This window comes from Atractosteus spatula, chromosome 2 (genome assembly GCF_055471065.1).
Source record: "Atractosteus spatula isolate fAtrSpa1 chromosome 2, fAtrSpa1.hap1, whole genome shotgun sequence".
NCBI classification, from domain to species: domain Eukaryota; kingdom Metazoa; phylum Chordata; class Actinopteri; order Semionotiformes; family Lepisosteidae; genus Atractosteus; species Atractosteus spatula.
In genome coordinates, this window is record NC_142707.1 from 63,358,801 (window position 1) to 63,375,886 (window position 17,086).

The following is a 17,086-nucleotide window of genomic DNA, read 5'->3' on the forward strand; positions in this document are numbered from 1 at the left end:
CTTTTCAACTGTTGAACAGATCAGGAACACTCTCCAGGATGTAGGCATAGATGTGTCAAAGACCACCATAAAGTGAAGAATATACCAGCATAATCTCAGAGGGTTCACCACAAGATGCAAACCACTGTTGTGTTTTCAAGAACAGAAAACAAGAACAGAAACACAAGGCTACAGTTGTCTAAAAAGTACATAAAAAAGCCTGTAGAGTTCTGGGACAAAGTTTTATGGACCAATGAGACGAAGAATTACCTGTACCAGAGTGATAGAGAGAGGAAAGCGTGGAGAGAAAAAAAGGAACTGCTCATGATTCAAAGCATACCACCTCATCTGTGAAACATGGTGGAGGTAGTGTCATGGCTTGGGCCTGTATGGCTGCCAGTGGAATTGGCTCACTTGTCTATTGATGATGTGACTGCAGATGGATGAATTCTGAAGTGTACAGAAGCATCTTATCCGTTCAGATCCAACCAAATGCCTCAGAACTCACTGGACGGTGCTTCACTTTGCAGCAGGACAATGACACCAAACATACTGCTAAAGCAGCTAGGGAGTTTTTTAGTGGAATGTTCTTGACTGGCCACGTCATTCAGCTGACCTGAATCCCACTGAGCATTTCACTTACTGAAGGCAAAAAGCCCCCGAAACAAGCAGGAACTGGAAATGGCTGCATTACAGGCCTGGCAGAGCATCAGCAGGGAAGATACCCAGCGTCTGCTGATGTCTATGGGTCGCAGTCTTCAGGCAGTTGTCGACTGCAAAGGATTTGCAACCAAGTACTAACCATGACAATTTTATTTAAGACTATGTTGATGTGTTCAATTACTTTTGGTCCCCTGAAATGGGGCGACTATGTTAAAAAAGGGCTGTGGTTCCTATATGGGTCACCCAATTTAGACGTAAATGCCCACGAATTAAAGCTGCCATTCTGCACTTTAACCTCACAGTCATTGTTTCATTTCAAATCCAAAGTGCTGGAGTACGAGCAAAAACAACCAAAATTGTGTCACTGTCCAAATACGGACTGCACTGTAAGCAATGTGATCAGGAATACAGGTTAATTGCTAGCAACATCCCTAATGTTCACATCACAACCCGGCCTCATTACGTATGGATGTATGACGTTAAGTCCTTTTACCTTGAATCACTTGAATATGAGTATCGGACCGCAGAAACAAAATTCGCATATCCACGGGGAACACCTTACATTTCGGAGTAAATTATTGGCAACTATCTCGAGAAGTGTTTTTAAGCTACTGATACCACTCCAATTCATCGTGCAACACAAAACACATTCATGGCGTACTCTTAACGTATTATCAAGTCGAAGTCACAAACTTAGTAATGTTTGGTTTACTTCTCTCTGATTGTCTGTTGTTACCAATAAACTACCAATGTTTTAATCGCATAAAATGTTAATCTTATCTTAGTTATACTCGCCACCATAAAGTATCAACACGGCCGTTTTAAACAGATGCAGGTAAAAAAACAACTCGGGAACAGGAAGCGGCCTTGTTAATAAACACCACCAAACAACTGTGCTCCATTGTAAAAGGACTGTAATGAAAAAGACTGTTGATTAAACAATAAACATATGAAAGCATGACACATTCGCCCCCATTCCCTTACCTTGATTTTATTCAAAACCCCACTGTTTTCCAAGTTTTGGATGAGCAGGTCTCGAAGCTCAGTATCCTCCTCGGCGGCAGACATGTTTCACCTAGACAACCACACACACACGCCACGGTCTTGTGATTCAGAATCGCACGTTCTACACACAGCTGGCGGTCCTGTTTTGCTATGTTTCTAAGGGTTCTAATATTTTAAATAAAAAATGAGTTTATATTATGTGTATTATGTTATATTATTTAATATATTATACTCTATAGCGGTTATATGTTAAAAACGTGGAAAGTACCACGAATGAATTGAGCAAATGTAGCGTTGCGCTTTACATTGCTGTACAAATACAAATACTTGAATTCAAGCTCACGCAATATGTTTTCGTATAACCTGACAACTGATTTATGCCAATTGTAGACCGCAAATTGGTGACACAGCATACCATGTTTACGATTGTAACTGTAGGGTAAGATTAAAAATTGTGATAAAATATTACTGATCATCCACCCATTTTCTTAACGGCTTCATCCAGTTCAGGGTGGCGGAGAAATTATACATTTAATAATAATAAAAGTACTAAGATGAAAGTAGGTTCCAATTCTATGCGATGCTTAACCCACATGAACACATTTAGAAATATAATGAATAGAATACATTTTGGAATAAAATGAAATATTCATTAATGGATTAAAAAGATTATGTAAAAATAAAATACAAAAAGTTAAGGAAATAAGAGAAGATGATAACACACACATATGATTTATTAAAGAAATATACGGTGGTATCACATTACATTATTAACGGGTCCACATACGTTTCATGACGATGTGGCGACACCTAGTGGCCGGTTGAAGAGACCGAGAGCCCGGTGTTACAGAAGGAGAAACAGAAAGCAGGAGTGGGAAAAACTGGGAAAGAAGGGGAGACTGGGATGATGATGATGATAATAATAATTATAATAACAATAACAATAATAATAATAATACTAATGTTATTAATTTTTATTAATAATAATATTAATTATAATTATGGATAATAATTGCTTACACTTATATAGCGCTTTTCTGGACACTCCACTCAACGGGCTTTACAGGTAATGGGGATCCCCTCCACCACCACCAATGGGATGACAGAAGAGACAGAAGTGGAGTGGTATTTGTGGATTTGCATAACTTATTTGTATTTAATTTAACATGTGTCATATGCAAATATTTTCACTTTATTTAATTCTTGTGAGAAAAAGTTATTTTTCTTAAGTCCAGCCAATTGCATGGACTCAATAAGTGGCCTGTCGGGGTCCTGGAGAGCCACAATCCTTTGGCTCACCCTGCGGTCATTATCTCCTGAACATAATCCTCTTGACTACTGAAGTGGGTGACTTTCTCAGTTAGCTACAGTAGTTCAGAGGTGATATGAAATGAAAACATGAATGAAACCAAGCACCTTGTACAGTACCTATGAACATAAGAAGTTATGACATGAGTGAGGAACATTCTGAAAACATTTGGCCTTTCTAGATTTTATTTAAAATAATCTCTTAAAAGAAGAGCTACTGCATCTCTGTCTCATGGAAATATAAACAGTGCTTCAGAACGAATGGAAAAGCAGCCTTTTCTTACTTCGTAATACCTGCTACGGTATATGACACACTAAGACAGTTAATGGTAAGCCGTACAATGAAAGACTGTAGTAGTAGCCAAACAGCTCTGTCAATTGCATGTACAGTGATTGATATATATTTGGTGTAATAATAATTGCTTACACTTATATAGCGCTTTTCTGGACACTCCACTCAAAGCACTTTACAGGTAATGGGGACTCCCCTCCACCACCAATGTGCAGCATCCACCTGGTGGCCAGAACGCTCACTACACATCAGCTATCAGTGGGGAGGAGAGCAGAGTAATGTAGCCAATTCATAGATGGGGATTATTAGGAGGCCATGATTGGTAAGGGCCAATGGGAAATTTTGGCCAGGACACTGGGGTTACACCCCTACTCTTTTCGAGAAACACCCTGGGATTTTTAATGACCACAGAGAGTCAGGACCTCGGTTTTACATCTCATCCGAAGGACGGCGCCTGTTTACAGTATAGTATCCCCGTCACTATACTGGGGCATTACTAACACCTCTTCCAGCAGCAACCTTAGTTTTTCCCAGGAGGTCTCCCATCCAGGTACTGACCAGGCTCACACCTGCTTAGCGTCAGTGGGTTGCCAGGTGTGAGTTGCAGGGTGATATGGCTGCTGGCCGTAAATACAGGTGTAGGGCTAGAATTCGCATTCTGACATGGGGTTAAATGATTTGGAAGAGTACTAAAGCTCCTTCCTACAGCTGACACACTGTAGTTTTTATAGGTGCAGATCCTTGGGATACCCCTGCCTATATTACTATAGACCTTTTGCTTATGTTCTGTATTTCTTAGATTAAATGTACTGTATAGAACCTTCTCATTTCTGCCATTGCAAATAATTAAGGCTTAACATTGTATGAGATGTGATTCAGGACCCAATCCCCATATCTGTTGTTTTTTTTGCTGTATCATCCATTGTAGCCAACCAGAGTAGCTCTGTATATATGTTGTAGTTAAGGCTTTCTCAGAACATGTAAAATATATATTCTACCTGGAAGCTATCTTTGGGGAATTCTTTAATTTATTTTGTCTTAAAGTTACTGTGAAACTGGAAGATACACAATATACATTATAAGTTTTCTCAGTTCCATCTTGTAAAAAGATAATGATGTAGTTTATCAGGTAGTGCAGTATCTTCATCACGCCACAGTAGGAAAAAAAACTTTATTTTGTATAAACTAATTAGAACATCCAATCATAGCATATGTATTGCTTAAGTTGATGAAATTATACAAATTAACACTATTTGGGTAAGAGAGGCCCTTTGAAACATGTTAATCTGAAAACTTATTAAAAAACTTGAAAGCTTGATAGATACTTTATTGATCCCATGAGGGAAATTGCAGGAAATTGCTTGCCTTATTTTTGTAGCTTTAATTCAACCGAGAGCATCCCTTAATTCCTTAAAACATTTAATGAATAAAAGATATTTATAAATTCAGGTAGTGACTTATCTTACACCTAAGTTTCTATGCTTTTATAATATGAGCTCAGGTTTGTGTTTCTTGGAATAGTCTGGCCAGTGAATGAGAACCTAGCTAGCTTCAATTGCCTTCTGGGGAAAAGAGCAACAGTTTTCTTTTCTGGTACATGTCATCGAGAGAAAATACAGCATCAGCAAGAAACGTAGGCAAGTAAGGAAAGGCATAAAATAAAACCTTTTCAAACATGTTTACTACCAAATACCTAGTTTTTGGTCTACGAGATGTAAGAGCATCTACCATAGCATCTATGACCATGTTAATGTCTTGAATCCCTTCCCTTCTTAGTTTTGTAGCATATTCAGTGACCAGCTCAATATATTGTCTGTTAAATGTCTGTTTTTGCTCCTCATCAAACCGATTCCAGATGTCCTCAGCCATTTTCTCCTGCAGAATATTAGTCACTGATCCAAAGTTGCCTGGTTGGATGATACTGACCTATAAAATGAAGCAAATAAATAGTTTAGAAATATTTTTCATATGTGGAATCCCCCCAACTAAGAATATCTAAATGTGTCATGTGAAACCACTCTCACGACACTGAGACTTTGGCTCTAGCCAGTACTCAGATAGGTAGTCTCTAGTGATAATGCATTAATTAGAAAGCAGGTAACCTTTTTTCTAGGTACTAAAGTGATGCCTCAGATTGGGTGGTAGGATTTATTGAGTTAATATTCTTTTCAGCTTTATTGTTGTGTTAGGATAATAAACCTAGTTTCCACCAACACTTTAGATATAAAAAAAATATAGTGCCCAACTCACATTGGATAGCTATTACGTGTTTCCTTATTTATGACCCTTTCAAACCATCACAATTTCCAGGAACAGGTAAAAGTGTATTCCGTACTGAAAGGAAAAAAAAAGACACATCGTTTCAGCTTTGGAGCCTTCTTCGATGAAGCCTTTGCTACCTGAAGAAGGCTCCACAGCCAAAACACTGTGTCTCTTTTCTTTTCAGCATGGAATAAATCTTTACCTGTTCTTTTACAGCCTGTGCTTGCTGATGCAGCTCCCTACTTGTCATGTCCAGCTCATTGTGTAGAGTCTGTGGCATTCTAGTACTTGAGATGCCTGCAACACAGTACCAGAACTAACTCATATGGCAATTTCTCAATTATTGTGAAGCATTTTGGATCTAGGCCCGATACAAACCTTTTTATAGGTTGATTTATATACTGTAAGTCTGGCAGTCAATTATATGATCTTAGCAAACAGCAGGTCTTACTGTACGTCTATGGAAAAATAGACATTTCTATTTGCACATCCACACACCTACATTCATTATTCAATATTTAAATGCAATCTGTACAATTTCACCACGTAAATGTTCACCCTCATGTGGAGCTGGATATGAATTTTGTTGAATTTTTCTAAACAAAGCTCGCAAAAATCAAGCCTGCTATTCTCAGCAAATTTGCTTCCTTTTTCGAACAAGACGTATGTTGAAGATTTTTTCCTGAATTACCTTTACACCAAAGCAGGCCATTTCAACCCTTAAGCAGTCAGCAAAAGCTTCTACAGCTCTTTTAGTGATACTGTACGGACCCATGTTTGGGGCGTAAAAAAAAGCCAAAATGCTGGATACAAACACCATGCGGCCTGGAAGAGAAAAAAACAACAACACACTACTCAGCAACCACCACATTTGTTTTGTAAAATGCTTTCAAGATTATACTGTTTTGATACATACTGTATAAAAATGAATTTCTGGTAGAACAGAAGACGGTGTCTCATTGAAATTTTACAGTAGAGATATACTGGTGTGAAACATATTAGAAACAAATTAGAGCAGCACTGTGATGCAGTGGTTAGCATTGCTGCTTCACAGCACAGGGTTCCTAGGTTCAATTTCTGACCTGGGGTGCTATCTGCATGGAGTTCATGTGTTCTTCCTGCATTTGTGTGGGTTTTCTCCAGATGCTCCCGCAGTCCAAAGACACACTTTAGTACAGTAGGTTTATTGGTAGGTTTTAACATTTGGTATGTTAATTGGCCTGTGGGAAAACTGGCCCTGGTATGAGCTTATGTGTGTGCCCTACAATGGACTGGCTTCTCATCCAGAGGGTATCCTGCCTTGTGCCTGTTGCTTGCTGGGATAGGCTCTGGCTCCCCTGTGATTCTGAACATGATAAAGTGATAAGAAAATGGATGGATGGGAAGAAACAAATTAAATCAAACGTGAACAAAGTTTCTGTATTATGTGTATTAAATTGTTAATCAAAATAATCAAAGGGTCTTTGTTTTGTATTGTTTCAAGATACATCAGTACACTAAAGTCTCCCAACAGGAAAGCTTCCATGTTGTTTTAATAAGAGAGTTAAAATGCAATTCATTGGTAAAAACAAAAATTAAAGTCCTTTCTGAGCTTTGTTAAGCTACTTCATTTTTATTTTATCGTAACTGTTTTATATCTGTGATGCCCATCATGTTGATTTAAAACAAGTCGTTTGCCAAGGAATGTGTATTTTTACTATGTATTCTACTATATAGTATTTGTAATTATTAAAGTATTTTTGTATTTACTTTATGTATTATTGAATACATTGTTTTTTCCAAATACAGGTGTCTGCTAAACTAATAATAATAATGCATCATAAAACAGAGAGAATGCAATTTTCCCCTGAAAAAAAAACATCTACCTTGTGAGGCTCGGATCAGGGAAATGAATGGTAAAGTGGTCCTTATGCTTCCGAATAAGTTTACGTCGGCCATTTTGTTATAATCTTCAATATTGTTCCATTGTGTTTCAGACCAGTCAGAAATCCCAGCATTGTTCACTATTCCCCAAAGACCTACAAATTAAAATAATTGACAGTCAATAAAAACCACCCATCATACAGTCTGTTTTCAAGCGATTTCTATGTAAGGGTTTTAATATTTTTAAAAAAAGTGACAAAACTATTGAGCATATCAAGTAATTGAATCTTTCATGAAGCTGCAGAGGTCAAAGAGAAATCTTGATTTTGAAAGATTTTGAAAATCTTTAAAAAAACAGCAGAAACAATATTTTGCTTAGTATGTAGGATTATTTTCTAATAAACCCTTTTTTGGGATTGAATTTATCCTATACGTCAAGGAAGAATACCTTACCTTTCTCTGGCAAGTTTGTCTGAATGAATTTCTTGGCCTGTGCCACATCTTCGTCTTGTGTAACATCTAATTTAATGGCTTTCAAACGACTGGAACATTCATTCACAAGATCGCAAGCTCCCTTTCTCTCAGGGAACTGGCAGCCAGCGAATACCAAAAATCCCATTTTGTCTAATCGCTTAGCAAGCTGATAACCAAAGCCGCTGTCACAGCCTGTGATGAACACAGCTCTTCCTTCTGGATTAAACTGATAGCTTTCGGCCTGAGCCAAAAGAAAGATCACGAGAGGCACCATGATAAAGGCTGGAGTGAGATAACCAAAGAAATAAAGTAAACTTGCTGTGGCAAACACAGCGGCAATTTCAAGTATAGTTCGGATCATTTTCAATGTGGTCTACAGTATGCAAGCAAGAAGTGTCTCCCCTGCAGTATTTATCTTCTGCCCGGAGTGATGCTGAAACATAAAAGAATGCATGACATTAGGGAAACCACACAATTGTTCTGCCATAGTTCATAGTGTGATTTCTTAAGAAACCTTGAGATGGATTTTTCAGGGAATCTAACCAGTACTTAGAAAAAGTATTCAATCCAAAGGCCTTGTGTGAGAGTCTACAGCTTTTTTCATTCAATCTTCAAAAATTATGAAAAAAAAACAAAAATAGCAACAATCTTACAATTTAAAAAAAAATAATGAGTGTTTAAAGTTTTAATATATGTAATCTGGATTCCCTTTTCAGTTTAACACTGATTTTAGCATTCAGTTTAGCACAAAAGATTGTTTAGATTTAAAATTCATTTAAAATATTTTCACAGACACAGATGTTAAGTTTTTATTCTCTAAACGCCTTCAAATCCAGACTCAAAACTTTCTTCTTTAGAAGAGCTTCTCTTAACTGATTCCATTCTTCTGCTTTTCCTAGTACCACCATCCAAGGTCTCCTCTGTATATTACAGTATAATTGTGTTTTATCTTGTGTATTCTTTTTATTTATTGTTGTTCTCATTCTGTAAAGCGCTTTGAGAAGCCACCTTTAAAGGCGCTATATAAAATAAAGTTTATTATTATTATAATAGATAACACTAGAAAACTTCTCTAAAAATATTTTTACAAAAAGTTTTTTGTATATTCTATAAATCTTGTCCTAAAACTGACTTTATAGTAGATGTATCTACTATATTAGGAAGATGTATCCTAATGGCTTTAAAATAAAAAAAAACTGCAGAAGGATAACGTTTGAAATGAGGCTCACCTGGTTTAATATACAAAGTAGGGCCAGGATTGATTACTTCAGCAAAGATAAAGACAAAGTGTTTGGTAATACCCAATGCATAAAGGTATTTATCCAGTGAAAGCCAATGCAATAATATTTAAATGAGGTATAATGAGTACAGATTTCCTCAGGAAAGGATATACTGTAGAAATAGGGAATGTTCTGCAAAATTATTAGATTCCCATAGAAACAACTGAATATTGGAGAGGAACTTATTTTAAAGCCAATACAACAATACATTTTAACTTCTAATATACCATATATATGGATTTTTTGGTGGAAAAGAAATTCTGCAGAAAGCTTGCATTCATAGAATTTTATACTTATTTTGCCATTGTCTTTAATGAGGTACATTTTGTTTTGAAGTGATTAATTCAAACTGGATTTGAGTTACTTGTTTTAGTTTGTTTTTGGTCTTATTATACATATACATGTTAAAATATCAAATTTTAAATTTGTATTTAAAAATAAGTTTGAATTTCTGGTGACAACATAGTCACAGTGCAAATATCTGTGCTGGATATAAAAATATCTACAGTGCTACACAAAAATAATTCACACCTTTGCATAGTTTTCACATTTGGTTGCTTTAAAGTTTGAAGTAATAAAAATATGAATCAATAATTAATATTTGATATATATGAAACCTACTCCGCCCAATCAAAGCAAAAAAAACAACAACAGTAAACGGATAATAGAAACCAAAATGAAAAAAAAAACATGATTGCTTAAAATAGTCAAACTTTGTTTTGGCAAACCTAAATTTATGTGCACAAAAATACCTTAATGAGCTACGAAATTAGTTAAATAGGTCATGTTTGTGTGGAATAATAGAGGTTCACATGAATAAATCCTCCTATCTCAGTAAGCTCCATCAATCAGGCAGTGAATTTCAAGCAAAGATTCAATGATGATGACCAACGAGTTTTCCAAATAAGTCAGAAATAAAGTTGGATAAAGGCATAGATTAGAATAAGGGTATTAAAACATTTCAAAGACCCTTTATATTGTATCTCTGTGAGCCTGGTGAAGAAAATCATTAAGAAGCAGAAGGCACCAAGACACTGCACAGCTGGGTTAGGAGCATAGTGACAAGATACAGTATATAGTGTTGAAACCCACAGCGATTTTGAAAGAGTTACAGAGTTCAGTGGCCAAGATGGAAGAAAATGACTATGGGTCAGCTAAATGCTCCAGGTCACTTCATAAAATGGACTTGGATGGAACTGAAAAAAAAAACTCCTCATATCTCACACAGGATTTGCAACAAAGCAGCTAAGTGATACTGCAAACAGGACAATACTTGAGCTTTTTTACCTAAATTCAAAGTATTGCATCTTAGGAAGATCTAATACAGTGTATAATTTAGACAAAACCATCTGCCATTATCTAGCACGGTGATGGCAGTATGTTATAGTTCTGCTTCTCATCAGCTGAAATTGGGAAGCTTGTCAAGACTGATGAGAGCAAACTATGGCAAATCTTAGAGGAGAACCTGCTAAAGACTTAAAACTGAGAAAAAAATATTTTACCAGGGCAATGATCCAAAGTGCAAGGGCAAGGCTACACTGGAGTGACTTAACAAAAAGAGTGATCATCCTCGAGTGGCCCAGTCAATCCAGTGACTTGAATTCTGTTGAGAATCTGTGGAAAGACTTTGGAAGCTGTTCTCCATGTTTATGTTTCAAACATGCTCGTTAGATGCTGAATGCTGTATATTGAATTACAAGGTGTATTTGTAAAAGTTAAATATTTTCCCCAAAATGTAATTACTCTAAAAAGCAGAAATGTAGTAATGTAATATAAAATAAGGTAATGCACGACTATATTCATTTTTTTAATGAATTCTCAGAATCAGCAATCTAAAATCATATTTAAAAGCATCACAAAAGCTTTATAAAGAAACAGTTTTGCATAAATGCTTTTTTTAGTGTAAAGTGCTTTGAGATGTTACTTTTAAGGACACTATATAAATAAAAGTTTATTATTATGAAGACATTTTAAATGATTTGAATACAATTCAACATATTTTTAGAATTCCATAATGAGAACATATTCGAGTTCATTACATTTAGTTGATGTAAAACTACAGGACAACCAACCACATGGAAATCAAATCTAAGGATTTTCTCTTCTAGAACCATGCTGTATAGGTTAATCAGTGTCTATAAACTTTGGGCGTGACCACCAGGATGGACTTTCACCATTTTCACTTTGCCTTATACTGTACTTCAGTGCTGGGTTGCCGTGACCCTTATCAGGAATAAACATATTGGTGTGATGCCATGTATTATTTATGTATGAGAGAAATAAAAATAGAGTTTTACTGAATACATTATGCACTATCCATAAAACACTGCATTATAGCTGACTATGTAAACAGAACAAATTGTAAAGTTTTAAAGCATGAATTTTCTTAGGAAACACACTGTACAATACTATGCTTTTCTAAGTCTGCTTTAATGTTTCAGTACACATGCAGTTAACAAAAGCATGTAGCTTTAAGAGTTAGCGTTATCCCTAAGATGCAAACGCCTTAACCTTTTCCATAGATTATTTTTGGACAAACTTGAAAAATTGATGAATGACAGGCTAGCTGTGAGGACAAGGTGTTTTGAAAAGTGAGGTTAGCCAAAGGTCTCGCCACACTGATTGGAATTCAAGATGGATACAAGAAAACAAATGCTGAGCGAGCACTGGTTACAATTAATCTCTGTTTGGTACAGTATATTAGATGGGTGTGTTGGGGGCAGTTTCTCTAACAAAACATGATTGAAAGCAGATTACTTGGTGGCTACAATATTGAACTAACAGTTTAGATTACAGAAAACTACTGATGATTTTTTAAAAAAAGAATAATGCTGCTTGAAAACATTATGAGTAAGAAATTATGCTTATATCTTAAGTAAAAAAGTAGGTTAGAACCTAAATGATTAGGCAAAAATAAAGTTCCACAAATTGTTTTTTGTTTTTCTTTCCGCAACAACCTGATATCTATCACTTTTAACTCTTTGTAATCTTTAATTTTTCATTCTGTTCAGCTTCCTGTCATTTAATTCATTTCATTATATTTATTTTGAAACGAAGCACTCCAACCCTAATATGTTTTAGGCAGAGAGGAAGACCATTCTAGGAGAGTAAGTGTTACATGGAGTGGTTGTGTACAATGACATACCGTCTGGAGATTTTAACAGTGCTACTGTAGGTTTCTTACACAGGCTGGATGGAAATTAAAAAGCCAAAGCAGGGAGTGCAGATCATGATCATGATGGGAAAATACCGTTAAGTATGATGGAAAATGGGGAGAAGTATACAGATTATTGTGAAGCATGGATGTTTGTACACCCAATTGATCCTATCATAATGAGCAGCAAACTGAAAGGCTTTCTTCAAGAACCTACTATCTATTTTCAGACAAGCCTCAGCTAAATATGAAAAAGGTTTAATAAAAAGAACAAAGGTGCAAACACAAGCCACACACTATATTGAAACTATAGTCAAAAAAGTGAAGTGAAATATTTCTCATTAAAATTACAGTCTAGGTTTCAATTTAACACAACTTTTATTTCTAGCAACTTTGTGTTGGTGTACAACCAGATGAAAAGAAAGATGTAGCTGGGAAGAAATGGGACAACATCAAAGAAATGTATGCTATAGCCAGCACAAAGATCCTGGGTAATAAGAAGAATTCAAAAGACTGGCTCACTTCCTTCACTTGGAAAGCAGTTGAAAAAAGATGGAAAGTAAAAGATAGACTTCTGGGCACAAAGCCAGCTAAGCTGGCAAAACAATTAGAACATGAATGCAAGATCAAAGACAAAGAGGTTAAACAGTGCAAGACAAGAATGACTAGAAGACAAGGCAAAACAAGCAGAGGAAGTGGCCCTTACAGAGGAGATGAACACAGCATGCAAGCTCACTAGGGAAGTACCTGTATGTGGCACAGTAAACCAACATTCACAGATAAAGACAAAGGCTCACTTCTGAGAGAGAGCAGACAGTAAGATGGATAGACTTAGTCTTTGTAGTCTGCTAAAGTCTGTTGATCCACTTGTACCACTAGAGCCAACAACATTAGCTGCTATAGTATACTGTATAACACATAAACACTAACCAAGGCCAGCAGAGAAAGAACTCATCTTACCTATTCAGATACAGTAATGACAGTTGGTTAAATCCTAGGCAAGTACAAGATATTGAGAGCTTACCTGACAATTGCCAACGGAAGTTTTACTCATCCTGCATTGTGGGGCAAGGAGACTCATTGTTAAGATCCTTCTGAAAAGTGACCTTGGCAACCGTAATTGGTGAAGAATAAGGGTGAATGATGAGGGTGATGAGGACAAAAGGCTGAGATGACTCATTGGGCTGAAGACTTTTCAAACTCCCAGGTCCCAGATGTTAGTTCACTTTTATTCAGTATTCAAAGCACTGAATCTTCCTGACTTAAAAATGTGAATTGGTTACACAGAACACCTACAGTACATATTTAGACCAGGCTTCACAACACAATATTGTGATTATGGCCCTGTTTAGTACACTTCTAAAAGGAACTGTGTGTTATACTAAGCAATACCCATATGTTGATGTATGTATATCATACTAAAGCATTATAAAGAAAGTACAAAGAATCACTTGTTCATTTCTAAACGTTACACACACAAAACATTCATCTGCAAAATGTTTTTCTAACAGTGACAGGCATAACTGGGTACTCAACCCATGCCTTAGTTTATGTTTGAGCATTATGAGACTTTTTGGTTCATGCTTAAAGCTGATCAGGAAGCAACCACATTTTGAACAACTTTGAACTATAAAACTGTCATGCGCTTCCCATTAAATCAAAATATTGCGGACATTTCTGGTATGTCAACCAAGCACATCATAACTTTTAACTTACATAGAATCAACAGTAGGTCAAGAATTAACCTCCAGAACTTGATGTCCAAAAGTCAAAATCACCTTGAATTCTAAACTTCTGGAAACATAAATGCTTTATAAAAAAACAGCATTTAGCTGGAGCTCAATATCCAGAGGAATTTGTGTTATATTTGGTTAATTGTGACTGGTTACTGGTCCACAGTCTTGTGAAGCTAACAGGGAAAACAGCCAGATGATACTTTCAGTGTCTTGCTAAAGTATTCAGACCATTCCTACAGTGTACTGTTTAGTGAAGTTACAAATTTTGTGTACATATTATGACATGTATAATATGTACATATCCTCACACCCGAAAAAGGCTCCACAGCCGAAGTGTTGTGTTTTCTTTCTTCTCTTTTCAACATGGAATAAACCTTTAACTTATTCCTTTACATATTATGATGTTTCCAGGGGTCGTTGGTCCACAACCAATTAGGATCTCAATTTGGTAAGTATGGTAAGATACTGCAACTCAGCAAAAACTAAAAAAATAACTGACACTGAGTTTGCAACAGATGCAACGCTTCGCATTGAGGTAAAAAAGTTCCAACTTCGTCTTGTCTGACCATAATTCTTGACAGGCTTCCCAATTCCTGCCAATGAGAAGCAGGACATAACAATGCTGCCACTACCATGCTTAACATTTGGGATGGTATTGAGAGAGTGAATGCACTGTGATAGGTTGGCATAAAATGCAATGCTTTGAATTTAGACCAAAAAGTTCAGATTTTTTCTTGCCTGACCACAAAACGTTTTGCCACATGTTCGCAATATCTCTTACATGTTTTCTTCAAAACGGGATTTGAGATGTGTTTTTTAGTTCCATACACGCCTGCCTGTGACCGGGATAAATGGCTGACCCTGCACTCTGACCCCAAGCGTCTCTCTCCCTGTCTGTGTGTCTCATGGAGAGCAAGCTGGGGTATGTGAAAACACAAATTCCTAATCCAAGAAATTGTATATGGCCCATAAAGTGATTATCTTATCTAACAAGGGGTCCATGAGAAGATCATCATCCAAGAACGTTGGGAAGGAAGATTGTTTGCAAAAATGAGGGAAGATCTAGCAGAAGGCTTCTGAAATTATGTAAAAAAAATCTGGGTTCACGAGGCAAAGCTAAACAGACTATGACATTTCTTTAGAAAATGAAATGAAATGATTTAATAGGTATCAGAGATGATGGTTGTTGTTGTGACCTTTCCTTTTTAACCTCCTGATTTGATCAGTTATAGTGTGGTCAGTGATTGCGCAGTGCAGAAAAAGTCATGGAGCAGACTGTTAATGCCATGGATTAGAAAGTCATACAGTGGTGAGGTCAGTGATGTAAAACTTCAACCACAGTACGTGTGGGTAGCCATGCTGAGAAGGCTAATCCTGAAGTGAGCAAATATTTTTCATTTGAAATCATTGGTCATCACCTCATAATTTAAAATGTCACTGAAATGGGTGTAAGTCATGTTAATTGAATGAAAGCCTGGAAGCACATCAAGCCTAATATAGACCTCTGTCATATTCCCATATTAAGTATTTTACCCCACTTTAATGTTTCTCTCTTTTATTTATTTATTTATTTATTTATTGTTATTTTAGGCAAGATTATTTTGTTTCAACAGCTGTAAAGCATATACTGTAAAACTCCAGTTCTGGTTTATTAAAACTGAGTAATTTAAATGAAAAATATTCTTTGCTGCTGGAGAAACTTCATAACGCAGGCTAGATTGGCTTTTTCCATCCCTAGCAGCTGTCAAAAATAAAAAAATAATAAACTACTTTATTAGGTGCAGGATACAGTAAAGCATTATTGTGCTATGACAACATTTTGGAGTCTGTGATTTGCATGAAAAAGTGCGTAGGATTTAAAATACTGTAGCTACTTATAAAAATACTTAGACAGAAACATATATATGTATATGTATAGTATGAATTAAGTTTAACACAGTCAAAACACAAACACACACAAAAACTTCATGATGTTGGCTGAGACCAAGTTCTGATTTTCAGAGTTTCAAAGTTCTTGAAATCTTTTGTTGACTAAAAATGGCTTTTAAATAACTTAAAACATAGAAGAACTTTGAAAGACGAGTAAGTCTTGTGCTTCCTGCTCATTTAAGTATAGCATTAAAGGCAGTTCTGTCATGGTTTACAAAATACCAAAAAATGGGTTAATTCAATGGAATTAGGGAAAACATGTTAATTTAAAAAAATGACTTTTTCACACAGAGATTCATTTATAAAAGAATTATTTGATAGTTATCCATAGTCATTTATAAAAGTAGCACAAACTAAGGTAGCCATAGTAACACAATATTCAAGAACATCTGGAAACAATGTTCCTTTTGCAGTAATCTCCATGGCAGAACATTTTTCAAGGAAGTTAGTTCATAAGAAATAGTTCTTAGAAGAAAATGTCTAATCATCTAAGCATGTCATGATACAGTTCTCTGATTCAGATAAAATAATGTTAATACATAAAAACTAAACCATAAAAATAAGTTTTTCTTACCGTTTATTATTATTGTCCCCACCAATCACAGTCAGAAGTGGTTTTAGAATGACAAAACAATGTTTTTTAAATTAAAAAAAAACTTTCAGTTCTTTAACAAAGTATAATGCTATTAAGTTATCAAAGTGTGACCGATATCTCAATCAGAAGTTCATTGTAAGACTGACTATATTTAAAGTTCTTTGGTTTGGAATATTACTTTTCCAACAAATGAATGTTCATATGATCATGATATTCTGTTAATTTTTAATATAACTGTTTATTTGTTCAAAGGTCATAATCTTGCTAAGTAAACTGTTGCAGTGCAGTACTGGAATGCCTTATATAAAACAGAAAAAGACTATTGTTTTGCCTTTTGAAGGTTAATCCTTTTATTCATTATGGAAGCTTACCATGGTAAATTGGCTTAGTACTTAAATCTTATATTAGTTCAGTTTATTGCAATTTAGCTGTGATTATACCTTGCCTGTACTATTTTTAAGGTACTTTACCATGGTTTGTCATAATTCCCCTTGCTATACAGTTTTTACAGCATATTAGAGAGAGTGTATCATGTTATATACACTA

General features: G+C 35.7%; 2 protein-coding genes across 7 annotated transcripts in view; both read right to left on the reverse strand.

The window, feature by feature from the left end:
- The window catches only part of cep43 (centrosomal protein 43), a 31,134-nt gene extending 29,392 nt beyond the window's left edge, over window positions 1–1,742 (reverse strand). For all 6 annotated transcript variants that reach the window (XM_088932144.1, XM_088932134.1, XM_088932125.1 and 3 more), the window contains exon 1: window positions 1,627–1,742. In XM_088932144.1, the coding sequence (XP_088788270.1) occupies window positions 1,627–1,710 (84 nt within the window). In that variant the 5' untranslated portion in view covers window positions 1,711–1,742. The remainder of the gene's footprint in view (window positions 1–1,626) is intronic.
- Window positions 1,743–4,394: 2,652 nt separating this feature from the next.
- On the reverse strand, window positions 4,395–16,654 carry LOC148840047 (D-beta-hydroxybutyrate dehydrogenase, mitochondrial). The gene is made up of 5 exons (XM_088908734.1): window positions 16,520–16,654; window positions 7,826–8,279; window positions 7,375–7,527; window positions 6,201–6,334; window positions 4,395–5,173 (listed from the first exon to the last, which is right to left on the reverse strand). The coding sequence occupies exons 2-5, from the start codon at window positions 8,205–8,207 to the stop codon at window positions 4,799–4,801; spliced, it is 1,044 nt and encodes a 347-aa protein (XP_088764860.1). The 5' UTR covers window positions 8,208–8,279; window positions 16,520–16,654; the 3' UTR covers window positions 4,395–4,798.
- Window positions 16,655–17,086: the final 432 nt, after the last annotated feature.